The sequence below is a fragment of the Hevea brasiliensis genome, chromosome 2 (genome assembly GCF_030052815.1).
Source record: "Hevea brasiliensis isolate MT/VB/25A 57/8 chromosome 2, ASM3005281v1, whole genome shotgun sequence".
Lineage (NCBI taxonomy): Eukaryota > Viridiplantae > Streptophyta > Magnoliopsida > Malpighiales > Euphorbiaceae > Hevea > Hevea brasiliensis.
In genome coordinates, this window is record NC_079494.1 from 112,045,364 (window position 1) to 112,065,012 (window position 19,649).

The window sequence follows — 19,649 nt, forward strand, 5'->3', positions numbered from 1 at the left end:
AGTTTAAAGTGGATTCATCAAATGAGTTTAATTTAGTTGATGATTTGGTTGATTTTTGAAGCTACTGTTAATATTCAAAACCACAATTTTTTTTTTTATGATATAACTGTTAAAATTCGAATCTTCCATTTTCCTATTACGAGACTAATTACTAGATTTTAATGGAAATAAATATATTTCCTTTTTTTTTTAATTTTTATATAAAGAGATGATAGGTGAACCAAACCAAAAAATAGATACGACACCGTTTTTTACTAGTAGTTGTATTCTCTGAACTGGATTTTACGGTCCACGAAAGGTCCGAAGCACGTAATCTGACAGGTCGGAAAGAGAGAAAAAAAGAAACGTTGAGATAGATTTCCAGAGAGAGAGTTTTTCAGATTTGTCGCTTTATTGCAATTTCTAATTTTTAATTTTTAATTTTTAATTTTTAATTTTTTGATTGGTGGAGACTCGGAAGGGAAGGAGGACATGCTGGGCTCAACAAAAGCCACAACTGATCCTCATAATCAACAATATCATCATCAGCCGATGGACGGTGACGCCCATGATCATCATCATCATCATCTTCTCCACGATGCTGCGAATGATGAAGAGCCTTCTTCTTCTGAGGTTTCGTGCTCGATTTGTCTCGATACGGTGTTGGATAATGGGGGTAGATCCAGAGCTAAGCTTCAATGCGGCCATGAATTCCATCTGGGTATCCTCATTTTATTGTTTTTTTTTGTTCTCCCCAATTTTTTTAATAATTTAAAGCTGGGCTTTTCAAATAAATATAAAAGGCGATAATGTATTGAATTTTCATTTAAGCTTAATTTATATCTGGTAAAAAGAAGTATTTAAAGGTTTTGTCAAAGACAATCAACTAATTCAAAACCCTATTTCTGAAAGTGTTTGTTAGTTAATGTCAATAGCTTGGCTTCTTATTTCACGAAAAACAACTTAGCTTTAAATTAGTGGAAAAAATTGTCTATTCTATGATCTTCTGGTTTTAATTTGGACTGATATTGAATATCAATTAAGTTTCACTGTCTCCTGCACCTATATCTACTTGCACACATGAAAACTTTTGGGTGTGGAATGGTAAGTTCATGGAAATTTTTGGGGTTGCCACGGCACAAAATAATTCCCATGAATTTGGCACTGAAACAAGGGCCTATGTTTTAAACCCATGACCCTATCTGCAAATATATGCAGGTATGGTTATTCAGCTAACATAATTGGTGGCATTGGAAATTACTGGAGTTGAGCTGAATAGACCTCAGCCAGTTTTTATTTCGTAGCTAGATATGTAGTTCAAAATATGTCTTCCAATTAGGAAAATAGGAAGTGACTTACTTTATATGAAAAGACAATGTTGTAGTTAGTTTCTTGAGGCACTTATGATACTTTCTCCAGAGCTGGTGCAATACCCAGATAAAGATTACAATGTGCCCTATTTGATCATTATTATAATTTGATCCTTGTGCCATGCAGATTGCATTGGTTCGGCATTCAATATGAAAGGAGCAATGCAATGCCCAAATTGCAGAAAAGTTGAAAAAGGCCAATGGCTCTATGCTAATGACTCTACTCGTACCTTACATGAGATGAGCATGGATGACTGGATCCCTGATGAGGACTTCTATGATCTAAGTTATTCTGAAATGGTAGAATGCAGTTGCTTTTTGTTTGTCTCCAGTATTTTGCAGTTAATTATTTAAATAACACATAATTTAGCATGTGCAATTTAGTACAGGCATGTGGTGAACTTAGCTACAGCCTTATGTTCTAATGGCAGTTGTGCATAGCTGCGGTTGAAATGCTAACTTCTATTTTTTATGAGTCTGGATATGAATGATATTCTTATATCCATTGTTCTCATTTAAAGCTTAATGCATCTTTGCATTTTTTTCAATAAGAAAAGTTTCCATACTTTTAGAAATTAACCTTTGTTGGCATCAAGTTTTCTAAGAACCATGGTGCTGTTGTAGACTGTAAATATCTAAGCCATGATAGCAGAGAGAAGGGTGGGGGGTGTTGCGGGGGGAGGATCCATCTCCTCCGTGGAACTCATAAGTGGGCTTTTAGAGCTGCTTTGCTTTTCTTCACTTTCTTTAGTGTATGTCCAAGAAGCTTATCAATGTTCTACTTTTTAGTGTGTTGTTTCTTACAGTTCATTTATAGCAGTAATTGAATCAGGTATTAACAAAAAAACACACATTTGATTTTGACTTTGTTTGATGGTGGTTGTGGTAAGTACAATTTGAGGACATCTGTAAAACTTTTTAGTAATGTGATATTATTTACCATGCTGTCCTTGTAAATAATCTTATGTCAATCGGTAAATAGTTAAAGCATTTTCACCATTTTTTTTTATTATGTGTTACCTTCTAATTAAGATTATCACATGGTTTTCAATTTAATAATTTTGCATTGGAGATGGCTGTTTTCTGAGCCATTATCATTCTGAGTCTAATGAGAATGGTGCAAAGGTAGAAAGGTGTTTAGCTAGAAGGCTTTGTGATAAATTTTGAATTTTGCATATAATTTCTCAAGGTTTGGTTTGGCCTGCCAGAGTAATCAATATTTAGGTGATGATTTTCTTTCTTATCTTACTACTTGAAGACATTATTCCAAAATTTTGGAATGTTGGTCTTTATGTTAGATCTTGCATACATGGATTGTCAGTTGGAGTTTCTACTCCATTACAAAACAAGGCCTTATACCTTAGACCCCTGATAGAGTATAAATGAAATAATTTAGGTTAGGCTGATTCTTGTGTCCTCCAAAGTGAACTTAAACCTTATTTTAATACTGGCTGGGGCCTAAAGTTCTGTCACTACTCTTGTTTAACTTAGATTTTTTTTTTTGGTTTTTAAATGGTAGTGTGGATGTTGGGTGTCTAAGGTAGATTTTAGGTTTATTTCTTAACAAATGCACAAACAAAATAAAACAAATGGATGATGCAGATGTGAAATTACATTTTGGCCATTTTCCTTTAGTTTGAGGAAGTTGTCGTTGGCTATACCAAAACTTCCTAAAGTTTTTCATGATATTTATGATACATGTTGCCTCACAATATTTCTTTATTGTCTCTTTCAGCCATATAGAGTTCACTGGTGTCCATTTGGTGAATTGGCACAAGTTGGTTCATCTTATGAGTAAGCAAGATTCCCCCCCTCTGGTTTTTTTATTTGTTATATTGTCACTATGGCTTGTGTTATTTGCAAATTTTTCCCCAGTAGATTACCATATCACTTAGATTGACAGCTTGCACAGTTATATTATTTCACACTTTTTGCCTTTTGTATTGGAACGTTGAGCACTATTTGTAGTTTTAACATGTGGAACATTTTGGTTTACAATTGTTCCATCATATATCTGGAAGTTTAATGTTTTCTAAACAAATGTTCTCCTTATTTAAACTAAGTGTATGGCTTTATATTCAATTTTTGGGTGCCCCTGGGTTGATAAAGATTGAGGCCTGAGCCTGCATGTTCATTAGGGGCTAAGTTTTCTCACACATTGTGCTCAGACAACTCATATATTGCACTCAGGCAACAATGGACAATGACTTGTTTATTATGAATGTGGATGTAAATCACTTTCTACTTGGGTGTTTTTCTTTGAGTTCGTTATTGATTGGCATTACTTTTATTGCTTTATTATTTTTTACAGTGTTCATCTTTGTTTGGGTATTGCTCTAGTTTTCTTGTGGACTAATGGTCTCTTTGAGATGGTTAGATGGAAGGCATTTGCTTATCTTGAGAATGTTACTTATCCTCCCCTCCCCCGCTCTTGAAAAAATTAGGTGTCCTGTCTTAATAAAGCCTTATTGCTTTGCTAATGAATTGATGTTTTCTTATCTCTAGGGAAGTAGAATCACCATCAACCACCTGTAAGTATTTTTATTATTAATTGATTTCTTATAAAAACTTCTGCAGTCCCTAAATGATAGCAGTCCCTAAATGATATTATAAGATGACAATGAATGTTGTTCTTGTGTAGATCATGACTTAAGGGGACACCATTCAGTTTATGCTGAACACACAGCTGCATCATCAGTGGCTCATTCATATGTTGCATATGTTGGGTCAATTCCTCCCAACTCCTCAAGATCTAATGATAGCAGCATTGATGATCCCAACTTCAATCATCACTGGAATGGTTCATCTGGACACCATGAGATCTTTACCGCGCAGGCTTTTCCTGCCATTAATATCCAATACCATAGTTGGGGCCGCAGGTCCCCTCCTTTCTCTGTATCTGGTAGCCACATAAATGGTGTTGACCCTGCTTCTGTTCCTCTGACGTTCAGATCATCAAATGGTGAATCAGATACAAGAACAAGGTCCACATCTTTTCCACATCCAGTTGTACTTGGTCATGGGTAAGCAGTGTGCAATATTACTTTTTTTCCCTCGTGTCTGGATAAACATAAGAATGGGATTTTCATCCTTAATACTGTTGGGCGTGCAATTGAATTTTAATTCTCTCTTGTTTCATAAAGCATTTTACTTGGTTTTTGATTCATTAGTTCACAGAAGTGACGCTTTATCATGCTAAGTTTTAAGAAATTTATGGTCACTTCATTAACATTTTTAATGGTTAGTCCATGTCTTCTATTGCACAAAGTTTCAACTTTATCCGTTCTAACCTTCAACAATTGACGCAATATGTTACAAGTGCTGCATCACAGAAGGCAAAGAATGCCTGTTTTGTTCACTTTATTTGTTGTCAACAGTGGAAACATTGCTTGTTTGTGGTGCTCACATTTGTTCTTATGAGCTGTCAAGTGCATAACACTAATGATTCTGCATCTACTCTTCATAGGTCTGGTTCTACAGCTGGCAGCTCATTTGCCTCTTCAGTTGTTCCTCACCATCCAGGAAGCAGTGCTCGGACCCATGAAAGGATCCAGATTTCCCATGCTTTCCATCATCGTCAACATTCTAGCAATTCACCTGGCTTTCCACCGCCTATCATTCATGGTATGAGGAGATTTGATGTTCCAAGGGGCTTGCCTTCGATACTACCCGCACCCCTTCAGCATGAACATAATGGTAGTTTCTTAATCATTCCTCCAAGTTCATCAGGCCAGAATCTACAAGAAACAGAAAATCCTTTCCGGAATTATTTTAATCCATGGGAAAGGGAGCATTGGACTCATCTCCAACACGTATCATTTGATAGGGACTCAGGGTGGGGATCATTTCGTCAGAGTACTGGCGGTCCCAGTGCTGGAAACAGATCTAGTGGCTTTGGGAATAGGCATTAGGATCTCTTCATTGTGGCTGCAAAAGCTTATCAATGAAATTCATCCCATTTATTGGAAACATTTAATTATGTTGCGCTCAAATGACTGAAACAGTGTTATGTATCGCAACTGATACTGTTATCATTTTTGTAAATTTGATCAAATTTGCACTATCAACAATTTGGCTTTCTGAAACTGTAAAGTTATTTTCTTAAGATGGGATGAGGTAATGGATCTGTTTCGGTTCATTATTTTGTAAGACTTCATTTCTACTGTTTATCACAAAAAAATTGTCTTCGTTTGGATTTTGTTTAAACTTTCAAGAAAACAGGTGCTGTCTCGGATAAATGATAACAGAGGAGTCTGCGTACTCTCTCCTTCATTAAATTGCCTAGCGCTCATTAAATTTCATGAACAGGGAGTTTTCTGAGCTGCCCAACACCAGCCGATATTATCATATAGGCTCTCAAGAAAGCTGATATCATACTTCCCACAAATTAAACACCATATAGACCTATAACATTAGATCTTGTAGAGAAGTTGTTTATAGCGTTACATTTCGATCTGCTCGTAAAGCAATGCACCAAGACATTTTAACCTTCTGAAACAAGTGCGTCTAGTGTTTTCTCAAGTTCAATAGTTCCGTGTGAGCCGACTCTTCCTCCTTTCAAAAAGGTGGAGTACCAACGTGCAGATTTCTTGGGTAGTCTTGTCAGGCTTGGATCGTCCAAATCTACGAAATACAGGCCATAGCTAGATCCTTTGCCATCCAATAACTCGAAAACATCTAAAAAGGACCATACAAAATACCCTCTTGTATCCGATCCATTCCTTCACAATTTTAAAGAAAAAAAAAATTAGATGGGATATATAAATTGCCAAAACTTGCCCCATATTCATGAATCAAGAAAAAAAAATCCTTCAAGAAAGGCAAATCAATCCAGTTTGATGCCAAATTAAGAAACCTGATTGCGTCAAGCAAACCCCCAATATAAGCATGAAGATATTCCACTCTTGATGTGTCTTCCAATGACATATTATGCCGGCCCACTTGCCCTGCCAAACCATGCAACATAACCGAATTTTCCTTGAAAAAAAAAAGAAACTAATTTGACAAGATAACATAAAGTTTTCGACAATAACTACATTAATCAATCTTAAAAAGCGAGTGTGCATGCACGTAAAGAGATGGGACGAGACCATTTTCGTGGATGTAAATTGGAGGATTGCCATAGGCTTGCTTAAAATACTCCAATAATCCTTGCAAACCCCAAGGCCTTCGAGGATACTGAGGAATGACAAGTTAGTATGTAGCAATGGAAAATTCTTGTCTAAACTTGGGTATATTATGTATTACGTAAATATATGGGCCCATCATACATTTTTTGTTTGGATCTATGGTGAACCAGATTTAGGCAAAAAAATACCAACACATAAGAAAAAAAACAAATAAATAGTAGGTAAAAGGAATCTCACCTCTTGCGGGAATAATACGAATGGAACATCTTCATCTTGGTCGACTGCCAAAACAACAAAATCAAGGAATTATTCCAGCTTCTTGGAGAGTTGCAGAGAACATATAACAAATCTTATTTTAGTCTATTAATGGGTTGTCAAGAACATACAAAAGATAGCTACTGCCATGTCTGCACTATAATCTCTATTCTCCAATTTCAGACTTTTGGAGTTATCCTTAATGTAAACTGTATAGTAATGTATCAGTCCTATGAAGTCAAATGCTCCCTTAACCAATTTGGATTCTTCATTGGAAAGGACTGGAAGTCTTAAACCTGCATTATTTTTCATTATTTCAGGATAGTCTCCAAACACCAAGGGATTTACAAACCTGCAAGACAAATAATAAAGAGAAATATAATCAATTGGTTCAGAAAAAAGAAAAAAAAAATTGTCAAATGTATTAGCTGCCCTTCCCCTTCATTATATTCTGCCCTTATTAACTTACCAACCCAAAAAGAAGTCTCTGGCTCTTTGTGCAGCAGTTACATCCTCTGTTGAGTTAGTTAGAGGGAGTAGCCAAAAGGCATAGAGGGTGATTCCTATAACTCCATTTTGCTTGCTCTGTGCAATAATGCATTATTAGGACATCAAATAATATATATTTCCTTAGGAAGAAAAATGCAGAGGATGATGAGATGGTACCTGATATTTATTCTTGTACAATCTGACAGTTGATGAATGTGCCAACAACATATTGTGAGCTGCCAAGTATGGCTCAGTGGAGGAGTCACCTTTGGAGCAATTCCTAAATCCAAATGGATAAGAACATCGTCATGGCGGCAGCATTCCCTGGTCATAACCTCCAAATGCAAAGATATTGGGTTCATTTATAGTTGACCAAGATGAAACCCTATCACCAAATTCTCTGAAGCACACGTCTGCATAAGCTGTGAAGTCTCTCCTGCATATACACAGACATTTGTTCATTGTTTTTCATCATCTTCCTTTTGTCCTTGATACGTCCAAGCACAGAAAAGCAAAGTAATTAAGAACAAGAATCAAGTATTATACACAATGTTTCTGCTAATCCATCCTCCATATTCATCTTCAAGTGATTGTGGATGATCATAATTGTATAACGAAACAAGAGCTTGGATGCCTGATTCGTCAGGGGGAAAAAAAGATGGATTAAAGCTAAAAAGAAGCATTAGAGAAGAACACTTGGGAAGTAATTTTTTTACTAGCTATATATAAGTGAAAAAGCACTCTCAAACAACTAGAAAACAAATTTTAACTTTTGCTCTCACCATGGCTAATAAGTTCATTGATGAGGTTATTGTAATACTGTAAACCCTTTGGATTGACAGGTCCTCTTCCATCTGACAAAGATAACACATAAAAAATTGAAGCATACATATGATCAAATAAACCACGATGTTTGTTGCTTCATATTGAGTTGTAGATAGGAAATCATACTTGGGATAAGCCTTGGCCATGAGATGGAAAATCTATAGGCCTGTAACCCAGTTTCAGCCATAAGTTGGACATCTTCCTGTAAGAGAGAAATGAACAGACCCAAAAGTAAACACCTTTACTCCAAGAAAATATTGCTGCTTGTGACTCAAATTACTTATACTTAGAGCCACAAGTGACAATTTTATGTCAACTTAACCTTGTATCTGTGATACTCATCAACCGCCACATCTCCACCTGGAAAATTATTTAGAAAATTAATCACTTAAATCAAATTATCATGGCTTCCTCATTCTACAACCATTACACACCCATCTACTAGAAATTGATGATTGTGTTAATTACGTCAAAAATAAAGAACTCAAAATATGACAAAAATACCCCTAGACACTACGATAAGGTACAGAAGGCACTGACCTCCATGAGAAAAGGTATCCCAAACGCTGGGACTCCTCCCATCCTCATGTGCGGCTCCTTCCACCTTTCAAGAATTGCAAGTATACCATAAACCCAGGAAACGATTCTTTTAGAAAAGATAAAGCTTTCCCTTTTTATCCCTCACTTTCAAAAGTTCAGAACAGGCAAAACGACTTGTCGTACTGACCTGATAAGCAGAGGTAGCAGCACCAAAAACAAAGACAGGAGGGAAGTCCTCCCTGCTATAATTATCAGCAGAAAGGACAGCTAATGCTAAATTAAGAGTAAGAATTAGCAAGCAACAAGGCCACAGCATTCTTAATCACAAGCTAATAATGGGTTTAATGCAAGTTAACGGAGTTGATAATATGACTATGCTATCAGTTAAGGTCTTCTACTTCAACTAGTTATAACGAAGCGAAGCATCAGTATTCCACTACTCTAGCGGAAAGGGTGACGCTAGCTTTTAATGAGATTTTTATTTTCCAATGTTAAAAAAGGATATTTACAACTTAGTCCCTGAATAATTTCAAATTATCCAGACATCCTCAAGATTTTTAATTTTTTATTATTATTATTATTATTATTATTTTTAAAAACTGTTGGTCATTTCTTTGACTTTCTTTGACGGTGCTAAGCTTAATTAATGCGAATAAATAGTGCAAAGACAAAGAAAGAGGCATCAGACTTTTGTGGGGGAGCATGTGAGATGTAGTGGAAGGCTGCTTTCGGGATTTTGTTGATGTTAAATTTAAGAAAGACTATTTGTGTTGAATTTTCTTGTTAACGAGAAATGACAGAAAGCATGGGTGGACGAGGTTAGCATTTTTCTGCTCTTTTGTATGTCATTTTTCCATTTGCCTCTTACTATCATTTACGCAAGCTCTGATGCTAATTGAATTTTTTTTTTTCTCTCGTTAAATTTCCTTCGTTTTGTTCTTTTCCTTTTGTTGTGTTTTCTTTACTTCTTCTGTAGTGGACATATTTTTATGAATTGTGGCCTCTTCACATTTTATCATCATCAAGAAGAAGGTTTCATTAATCATAAACTCTGCATTATGTTATAATTTGGTACTGAGTTCAATTCTTAGGCAAAATTAACATTTGCTTTGCTTTAGGTAATACAACTCAAGAAGTCAAAGCTCAAGTATTGAGCAGGCTGCACACAAAGGACATCAGCAGCAGCAACAGCAAAATGAATTTTCTGCTGAAAGTTCATCTTCTCATCATCAGGCCCACCCCAATTATATTCCAAGATTCGATTAAACCAATGACTAGCAATGATTGATTAAGTATAATTAGTTTTAATTTAACATTTTCAGTTAGCCAGCTGTGCAAAAGTTGGTTTCTAGATTCTTGGAGACACACGTCTATTCCTTGTCGTTTCTATTCCTTTCTTCTCCATCAAGAATTTTTGAGTATAAATATCTTGTATATTCTGTGATGTAATATTGGCAAGTTGAAAAGCAATTTGTATTTTCAAAATCTGATATAAGGCCTTTTAATTAACCTGTATAAATGACAATTATCTTAGAGATTGATAATCACTAATACTCTATTAGAGATGATCAACAGAGATTGTTGACAATTATCCAATAGGCTTCAGGATCTAATCACAAAGATGCAATTTTACTTGTTGGTTATAGCCGTTTTCTAAAGTACAATTATTATGGAAGATCTTCTATATATAATATATAAGGAAGATCAACTCCTGCGAGACAAGAGTGAGAAATCTTTTCCAAGCTTTATAAGGCCATCAGAGTCGGAGGAAACGGGTCTTCCCTTCAAAAATTGAGAGTACCAATGTGCAGAGAGCTTAGCATGCCGTTTTAATTGTGGGTCATTGATGTCCACATAATAAAGCCCAAAGCATGGTTCATAGCCACCCAACAGCTCAAACACATCTAAGAAGGACCACGTAAAATACCCTCTTGTATTTGATCCATTCCTGGCCCCAAAAAACAAAAATCAATTTTATTTTCACAAAATTTATACAAACATTAAACAAAACATACTTAGAAAGTTTATATTGTAATGTAAAATAAATATCAGTCATTGAAATCATAATCAAAAAAGAATAGAAGCATACCTAATAGCATCAAGTACACTCCCAATGTATCCATGCATATACTTGACCCTGGAGGTATCTTCCAAGGACGAAGTTCGTCGGGTCCGTTGCCCTGCCATTGATGAAATATTATATAATAGTACGACCCCATCTCATCAGTTTCGACAGAATTTACTAATGTACCGAGAGAAACAGACCATTTTCATGAATGTAGATTGGAGGGTTGCCATAAGCTTGCTTGAAGTATTCCAGTGAAGCTTGCATACCCGATGGTTGTATCGGAAACTTGAGTTTGTTTTATTTTATTTATTTATTTATTTTATACATGAAAAGAGGTAATTGTTAATTAGTTATGCTGCAAAATATGAAAAAGAAAAGCTTAATTATGAGTTAATTGAGCGTAATGGCAACATTAATCCTACCTCATATTTTGAACTATCTATATCAGCTGCCCAACAACAAATGTAAATTTTAAAGAAAAAGAAAAATGTCAGTTGATGATCTGATAAAGTTAAGTTCATGAGGTAGTATATTTTGATGGAGTAACTAGAAATTGAACATCATGATCTTACCTATCATCTCTACTGCCATATCTGCTAGAAAATCTCTGTACTCCGACTTCAGGCTGGCGGAGTTGTCTTTTACATGTATTGACATGTAATGATTTATTCCCAGGAAGTCAAATGAACCCTTAACTTGTTTGTATTCTTGATTCGTGAAGGTTGGTAGTCTTGAGCCTGCGTTTTTCTTTACTATGTCCGGATAGCTTCCAAACACCACAGGATTAGCTATCCTGGAACAAAATTGTAAATTCTCGAATTAAACTTGGCTTGTTAACAGGAAAAACAGATAATTTCAGGAAAATAGGAGTACTTAAATTTTAACTTACAAACCCACAAAATAGTCATTGGCTCTTTGAGTTGCAAGCACATCCTCTGTTGAGTTTGTTAGGGGATAAGTCGCAAAAGCATAGAGATTAATCCCAACAAATCCTAGTTGCTTGCTCTGCGCCACCATGACCATCATCAGAAGGACAAGTTTAGATGCATATATATTTTTTTATCATTAAATGGAAATGAGAATTAAATGCTTAAAAGGCGTAAGACCTGATACTTTTTCCTGTACAATCTCACAGCTGAAGCATGTGCCAATAAGAGATGATGAGCGACCAAGTATGGTTCAGACGTGGAGTTGCCTTGGGAGCAGTTGAGTCCAAATGGAAAAGAGCATCGATTAGGGGGCAACATTCCCACATCATAACTGAAAAGTGGAAAGACGTTGGGCTCATTCAAAGTAGTCCAATACAAAACTCTGTCACCAAACTCTCTGAAACACACATCTGCAAAAGCTGTGAAGTCCTTCCTGCAATCACATACAGATTCAGTAATGTTCTTGATCATTACCTTCTTCTTCGATACAAGTATAACAAATAAAACAAACAAGAGTTGAGTGCTGTACACAATCTTTCTGCTAAGCCATCCTCCATACTCGTCTTCAAGCGCCTGGGGATGATCATAATGATATATTGTAACATGTGGCTGGATGCCTGGTTATATCAAAAAAAAATGAGCAACCAATCAAATCAAAATAATTAAAATTGAGAAAAAAAAAACAATTTAGTTTATTTTGAAAGCTTTAGCAGTGACCATGGCTGATAAGTTCATTGATGAGGCTGTTGTAATATCGTACGGCCTTTGGATTGACCGGTCCTCTTCCATCTGACAGAAATTAAATGATCAAAAAAAAAAAAAAAAAAAAAAAGGGAAACGGATTCATTTGTTGATTGATGCAATCACATGAATTACAGTTAGAAAATTATACTTGGGATAAGTCTTGGCCATGAGATGGAAAATCTATAGGCTTCTAATCCAGTTTCGACCATGAGTTTGACATCCTCCTGAAGAAGACACATGAATGAATATATGGCTACTTGTGTTTGAAGTAACATCTCCGCAAGATCAATTGAGATAATATAAGGTGTAGGTTAATTCACCTTGTACTTGTGATATTCGTCAACTGATACGTCTCCAGTTTCTCCGTCCATTTTCCCTGGAATTTAGGATAGAAATTAACCACTGAATTACAGAAAATTAACCCTTGATACTTGATGTTGATACTGATTAAGCGCTACAAAGTTTAAAAAAAAAAAAATTAAAACTAAATAAGAAAGATAAAAGAAACTGACCCTCGTGAGAAAAGGTATCCCAAATGCTAGGACTCCTCCCATCTTCACTTGCTGCCCCTTCCACCTTCCAAAATTTACCGACTATTATTGATATTATGATCTTCCTTTAAAGTTTCAAGTATAGATAGTGGATAAAGCAGCAAGCAAAAAGCTTGATAAACCGACCTGATAAGCAGAAGTGCCAGAACCAAAAACAAATCCAGGAGGAAAGTCCTCTCTGCTATATTTATCAGCACAAAAGACGGCCACTACCAAATTTAGCAAAATAATTGGCAGGGAATAAACCCTTAACATGAACATCCTGCGTCACAAGCTTAATCACTATGTTATAGTCCGAAAGAAACAGAGCAATCCTTCGTTGCTTCCTTCCTGGTTTGGTTTTCCAATTTGAGTGTTTTATTTAATAGTCTGTTAAATGTGAATAATTTGATCAGTGACAGATATTATTTTGAAAATTATGCAGGAGTATAGACATGTGAACAATGGAGGAACCAAGACAAAGAAAATGACCTCGGCCTGTGTGCCCTTTTTGTCAATAACTCTAGTCTTTTGTGGATTGAAGTAGACAAATTGTCGTTGAATTTAAACAAAAAATTTATTTTTTTCTAACTTTTTCTTCTTTGGCATTTTTCGGGTCTGGCCTGGACATAATGACATCTGTATTGTTCAAAATTTTTATCAATCTTTTTTTTTAAAAAAAAATGCCTGGTTTAACGTAATCAGTGATCCGATTCCCACCCAAGCGGCCAAGCCAATAAGTGAATAATTTCATTACTCCAAAAGCAAATGGTTAATTAGAATAAATTATTTCCAAAATCCAAATATCCACAGCCGAAAATTTGTCTCCCGTCGTTATATATTACACAAAATAACAGTTTTTAATTATTATTGTGATAAAAAAATGTATGACGAAGCTAAAACTTATGAACTCCCATTTTTTTTTTTTTCAAAATACAGGACCTAAGCATTAATTATGTTAGAATACAGGGATGAAAGTGATACAATTTAACTCATTTGTTCATCATAACACGTAAGCATTGCGGACTCTAAATGTGTTTTAAAATACAGGGACACTGTTCTGGTTTCTACAATCTACTGAAACTGAAAGAAAAAAATTATTCTTGGACAGAAGTAAAACGTTTTTGCCAAGTTGGATAATCTGAACCGACGCTTCCTCCCTTCAAAAAGTAAGAATACCACTGAGCAGAGAGCTTTGGGTATCTCTTCAGTTCTGGGTCATCTAGATCTACATAGTACAAGCCATAGCTTGAATTATAGCCATACAATAGCTCAAACAAATCCAGAAAGGACCACGTAAAATACCCTCTTGTGTTTGATCCATTCCTTCCAACTTTGAAGTCACACAAAGAGAAGAAAATTAGAACAAATGCACAAAATGATGCAACAAGAGAAATTGGAAGATCCTCCAATTAAAGGATAATTATCATTCATCATGAAAATGCCCTATTTGATGGTTGGGGCCTTAGGATCCCACTCGTGTCCACAAAGGTCTGATTGGCTTTATTCATTGGACCAAGTTTTTATGCTATGCTTCAATATTCTTTTTCTCCCTTGTTTTGGATATATACATGCAATTTTCAAACCTTTCCAGCCACAAGATTTTACTAAGACATAAAAATAAGAAAGTCCCTTAAGGTAGAGGAAGGGAAAAAGAGGGAGGCAGGGCATACCTGACAGCATCAAGCAAACTCCCAATGTCTAAATGCATATATTTCACCCTAGAACTGTCTTCCAAAAAGATGTTACGTGGGGTAGGCAGACCCGGCAAGAAATGCAATACCAAGTTCACCAATGACACAAAACTGCATGATCAATGAGAGGTAAAACCAGGTAGTAGAAATTTCAGGGCAAAAACCATTCTGGGTTTTCAACACTTCTCTGGTTCCACGTTCTACCTAAACTTCAATTATCATGTGATTAACTTTGGATAATGTTTTTCCAAAAAAAAAAAAAAACCTTTGGATAAATAATGTTTAGCATATGTGTTTCAATGTTGTAACAATTCTATCTTATCTTACTTCGAGAAACACTCTACGAATAGGTTATGGACCCATTAAAGCAGGACCTTCTACTTAAGAGATTTTAGATCTACCTATTTTAAAACGAACTTTAAGATATTTAATTAAGTATTACTGATATTATAGAGAAAGTTTTATTGTTGATGATTAATAAAATTTGAGAATTTATCTCTCTTCCTTTCTTCGAGAATTTGTTTCTTTAGAGAATTTATTTCTTTACCTTTTGTGTTCTTGTTCTACATCCCCAATAGCTTGAAGCAAGTAGAATACACCAAGAGTAACCTTTAATGTTTTGTTACAACTTTCTTGTGAACTTAAGGTAGAATTTAACATTGAGTAATGCTTTGCGTTTTGTTACAACCTTCTTGCAAACTTCCAATAGAATTCACAAAAGCATGCTACCAGAGTAACAATATCAACTATCAACCAGGAGGAGGGGGAGAGAGAGAGAGAGAGAGAGAGAGAGAGACCATTTTCATGAATGTAAATAGGAGGATTGCCATAAACTTGCTTTAAGTACTCCAGTGCGGCTTGAAGACCACAAGGCTTTATGGGAAACTGAGCAAGACAGAGCATGGTTAGTGACAAAATAAAATCCAAACATTTTATCAAATATATTAGATCTTACCTCATGTGCTGATGAATTCACCTGATCAGCTGCCAAAAATGAGAGACAGAAAAGAAGAAGATGTGACTAAGCAATTCAAGTTCTTTGAAAATTCGTCATAGAATGAAGTCAATAAGCTTTTTTCGTTCGTATACATTCACATATATAAACCAAGAAAAGAGCGAGGTTGACATGATAAAGCTCAGGATATCAAAGCCTAGGTAACTAGAACACCAAGTGTTTCCTTCCAATTAAGGATGGTAGTGATTTGCGAAGAGCTTACAAATAAACTTTACTGCCATATCTGCCAAAAAATCTCTATTTTCCAATTTCAAAGTGTCAGTTATCAGTAACATAATCTGTGCTGTAATGATTCAGTCCCAGGAAGTCAAATGCACCCTTAACCTGTTTGGATTCATAATCACTGAAGGCTGGTAACCTTAAGCCTGCATTGTTCTTTACTGCGTAGGGATTGTCTCCAAACACCAAAGGATTCAGTATCCTGCCACAGCCACACAATGAAGATACCGATTTAGTTCTAAATAAAGCATTAAAGCTGCTTCAAGCTGACTAGAGAGACGTGTTATTCAAAGCACATAATCGAAGGAAGACAGCTTCTTCTTCACAGGAGTCTCGACTTACAGGCCAATAAGAAAGTCAAGGGCTCTTCGAGTCGCAATTGTATCCTCCGTTGAATTTGTTAGAGGAATAGGCCACGAAACAAAAAAGTTAAGCCCTATAAATCCGAGTTGCTTGTCCTGCATCACCTGGTGTTGCGCCAAATATAATTAGCACTTGTATGTTTGTTTCTTTGTTTAACATTGATGTGCCAGCACTAAAACACTAAAACTTTAGAACTTAAAATATTACTGAGCTGCTGGGGCCAGATTTTAACTTTTGAAAGGAGTACAAGAAAAGAAGATTTTATCTTATTTCAAATCAATGCAAAATTTGGGCAAGACCTGATAGTTTTCCCTGTACAATCTCACAGTTGATGCATGTGCCAACAACAAATGATGGGCAACCAAGTATGGCTCAGATGAGGAGTTGCCTTTGGTGCAGTTTAACCCAAATGGAGGAGAGCAACGCTCGGGTGGCAAGTGTCCCGTATCATAACCGCCCAATACATCGACATTAGGCCCATTCAAAGTAGTCCAGCATGCAACCCTATCACCAAACTCTCTGAAACACACATCCGCATAATATGCAAAATCTTTCCTGCATCAACACATAGATTTGATCATGTTAGATCACCCTAGATCTTTTTTAAGGGCAGGTAATGCAAAGGAGCAAATTAGATTGATCATTGTCTCCAAGATATAACTTAACATTACAAGCTTAAATTTAACATTAAAACATCTGAAAATTAAATTTGGCTGGAGTTGAAATACGATTATGGAAGAGAGAGAAGGAAGGACAGCCATTAGTTGAGTACCATACACAATCTTTCGGCTAACCCATCCTCCATACTCATCTTCAAGTGCCTGTGGATGATCAAAATGAAATAGCATGACATGGGCCTGGATGCCTGTATCATCAAGAAATTAAAAACAAAAAAAAAATGAAATAAATCAATCAGTCAAAATGAAACAAACTTAAAAACATAGTTTATTTTGAAGCTTTTAGCGGTGACCATGGCTAATAAGCTCATTGATGAGGATGTTGTAATATAGTAAGCCCTTTGGGTTGATAATTTGATATTTCCTCTTCCATCTAACAGAGAAAACAGATAAAGATTAAAGTATGATCAAACTTACCGTAAACTAAATTGGTTATAGATTACTAGCTAGTTCATTTGCTTTTCTGTAAGAAAATCATACTTGGGATAAGTCTTGACCATGAGATAGAAAATCTGTATGCATCCAACCCTGTTTTGACCATGAGTTGGACATCCTCCTGCAGGAGATCACACAAGAAACTATTCACAAATCTACCATATTTCAACAAAATACAGCCTCTTGTAATTCAAATTAATATGCATTCACCTTGTATTTGTGATACGCATCAACTGCCACATCTCCAGTGGCACCACCCATAAATCCTGGAATTTCAATATTTAAAAGTAGACCACTAAATGATCAAGCGAAGAGTGGTCATTTTAGTACGATGACAAATTATGTACTTATCATTAAACTATTATGTTAGGACTGAGTAGTTATATAGCTGTCATTTTAGTGGTTATCAGTTGAATACTGTTAGTTCCATTGTAACAGTAAAGCTGGAATCAGCAGGAATATAAAACGGAGAAATGTATTGGAATATGGACAAGAATTTACAATCTAGAAAAATCTGATAAGTTTCACAATTTCTGTCTCAATTCTTTTCTGCCAAACAATTCTTCTAATCTTTTGGTTCTGGTCCTAATGAACACTGAAATCCAACATACTAATTCATCTTATTTTGGAAGGAAGCAGAGAATGTCAATGTTGGGATCTTCATGCTCTAATACCACTTGTTGAATGGAGGATGATTGAATTAAATGAAAATTGTATTAGGTGGGACTGAATTGTAATTTTACAAATCACTCACACATTTCTTTCACTCAAGTGTACAGCACTCTCATCACCTTACCAAGCACTCTCACACACACACACACACACAAGGCACTCTCCTTGCCTTATTCAGTACCAAACACTCACGCCTAGAGCACTCACACGTACTCACTTGAATACTCAAACACACACAAGTGTTTCCCTTTAACTCACCATCATTCTTGCACAGTTGCACTTGTGCTCGCCGCACTTTCATTTGTACACTTAACACGCAAAGGCTGCATATGTCGGTTTAACACGTGACTTCTCTTATGGCGGTGGCATGTAAAATTCTGGAGAGAAATTTCTGGGGAGAAATTTCTGGTAAACTTTTACTTGTTGGCTAAGTATTTGTAGAGAGGATTCTGAATTAATGGAGAGAAAGAGAGACGTCAGTGATGAATTTCTTCAATAAAAACTACAAACTTAAGCTGTGTGAAATCCTTAAGAATGAGTTCTACAATACCATTCTCTACCGAGCTCTATGATATCACTAGAAGAATCAGGAAAAATACGAGTTCCTATGCCAAACTCCAAAACTTAGGAAGTAAGCCAAACTGCACAAAACTACCTGCGGTTTGCGAAGCAAAATAAAGAACACTACATCTCTGCATGAATTACAGCAAGTATTGTCCAAATTTTGCGCAAACCCTCCCAAGCAAGAGTTAACATACTGAGGCAACCCTCCAGGTCCCTCTATAAATAACAATCCTAATTAGGAAAGCTATCTGCACTAAATTTTATCTACCCTATAGGAGGTGGGTCTCAAAGCAACAACCTAAGCTATCTCTTCAGTTTGCAGGAAATTAACTCTAATGTTACAAATGAGCCTTGGCCATAGAATAGAAGTTGTGAAATCCAAAATGCTCTCCAAAGTTCATCACCTTTTCTTTTTGTTAATACATATAAACTCACATCCCTACACACAACTGGACTAACATTGAGGCAAAGCACATTGGGATCATAACCCATTAATGAAATTATCCTTAGCGAAACATGCTCTAGAGCTTGTCTATTATTATTATTGGAACAGCAAATTTTGGATTTCTGTGATCTGAAGGTCAGAAAATTGACCACTATCAATACTAGTACACATATACGAATTGCACATGCAATGATCAGAAATTAGGAACTTAGAAAAAAAAAAAAAAGGAAGAAAAACAAGGCAAAAAAAAGGAGCCGAGTGCTGACCCTCGTGAGCAAAGGTATCCCAAACGCTTGGACTTCTTCCATCCTCATTTGCTGCTCCTTCGGCCTTACAGGTCCAATAGTTTTGTAAGGGTAAAGAGTTAATTCTAATGAATAATTTGAATCCAACAGACCTGCTAAGCAGAGGTTCCAGACCCAAAAATAAAACCAGGAGGGAAGTCCTCCCTGCTATATTTATCAGTGCAAAACACCAATACTGCTAAATTTAGCAAGCAATAAAGCCTCAACCACATCATCATCATCATTCACTAACCGATCACAAGCTTGTTTCTTTATCGGACAGACAGAGACAGAGAATCCCAAAAGGTCTCCCTACCCAGTTTCTTGCGTTTTCCCCGTATAAGCACACAAACACAGTAGATTAGAGAGAGATTGTGTGTTATATCCTGTAAGCGATAGAATATCTGCAGGCTCAGCCACTCG

General features: G+C 36.0%; 3 protein-coding genes and 1 pseudogene across 6 annotated transcripts; 1 reads left to right on the forward strand and 3 right to left on the reverse strand.

Moving 5' to 3' along the window:
• The first annotated feature begins 307 nt into the window (after positions 1-307).
• On the forward strand, positions 308-5,498 carry LOC110635756 (E3 ubiquitin-protein ligase RFI2). Its single transcript, XM_021785193.2, has 6 exons — positions 308-700; positions 1,477-1,649; positions 3,085-3,143; positions 3,855-3,880; positions 3,991-4,372; positions 4,816-5,498. Exons 1-6 carry the CDS (start codon positions 472-474, stop codon positions 5,258-5,260), a joined length of 1,314 nt encoding a protein of 437 aa, XP_021640885.2. The 5' UTR covers positions 308-471; the 3' UTR covers positions 5,261-5,498.
• A 147-nt stretch (positions 5,499-5,645) lies between these two features.
• On the reverse strand, positions 5,646-9,019 carry LOC110635748 (beta-glucosidase 11). The gene is given in 13 exon segments (XM_021785182.2): positions 5,646-6,070; positions 6,205-6,295; positions 6,440-6,527; positions 6,716-6,759; positions 6,865-7,085; positions 7,203-7,318; positions 7,400-7,658; positions 7,769-7,856; positions 8,005-8,076; positions 8,174-8,249; positions 8,370-8,407; positions 8,588-8,651; positions 8,775-9,019. Coding segments are annotated over 13 exon segments (1,524 nt in total). The 5' UTR covers positions 8,904-9,019; the 3' UTR covers positions 5,646-5,832.
• Positions 9,020-10,197: 1,178 nt separating this feature from the next.
• On the reverse strand, positions 10,198-13,251 carry LOC110635763 (beta-glucosidase 11). 4 transcript variants are annotated; one of them, XM_021785206.2, is made up of 13 exons: positions 13,006-13,250; positions 12,841-12,904; positions 12,649-12,704; positions 12,477-12,552; positions 12,302-12,373; positions 12,114-12,201; positions 11,762-12,017; positions 11,545-11,660; positions 11,228-11,448; positions 11,078-11,103; positions 10,853-10,940; positions 10,677-10,767; positions 10,198-10,535 (listed from the first exon to the last, which is right to left on the reverse strand). In XM_021785206.2, exons 1-13 carry the CDS (start codon positions 13,138-13,140, stop codon positions 10,292-10,294), a joined length of 1,533 nt encoding a protein of 510 aa, XP_021640898.2. In that variant the 5' UTR covers positions 13,141-13,250; the 3' UTR covers positions 10,198-10,291. The 4 variants fall into 4 exon arrangements, 3 of the variants coding, with proteins under 3 accessions (XP_021640898.2, XP_021640906.2, XP_057994909.1); XM_021785214.2 differs by having other exon boundaries at positions 12,841-12,921; positions 13,006-13,131; XM_058138926.1 differs by lacking the exons at positions 10,853-10,940; positions 11,078-11,103.
• A 585-nt stretch (positions 13,252-13,836) lies between these two features.
• LOC110635797 (hydroxyisourate hydrolase-like) lies at positions 13,837-18,326 on the reverse strand (annotated as a pseudogene).
• Between the last annotated feature and the right edge of the window lie 1,323 nt (positions 18,327-19,649).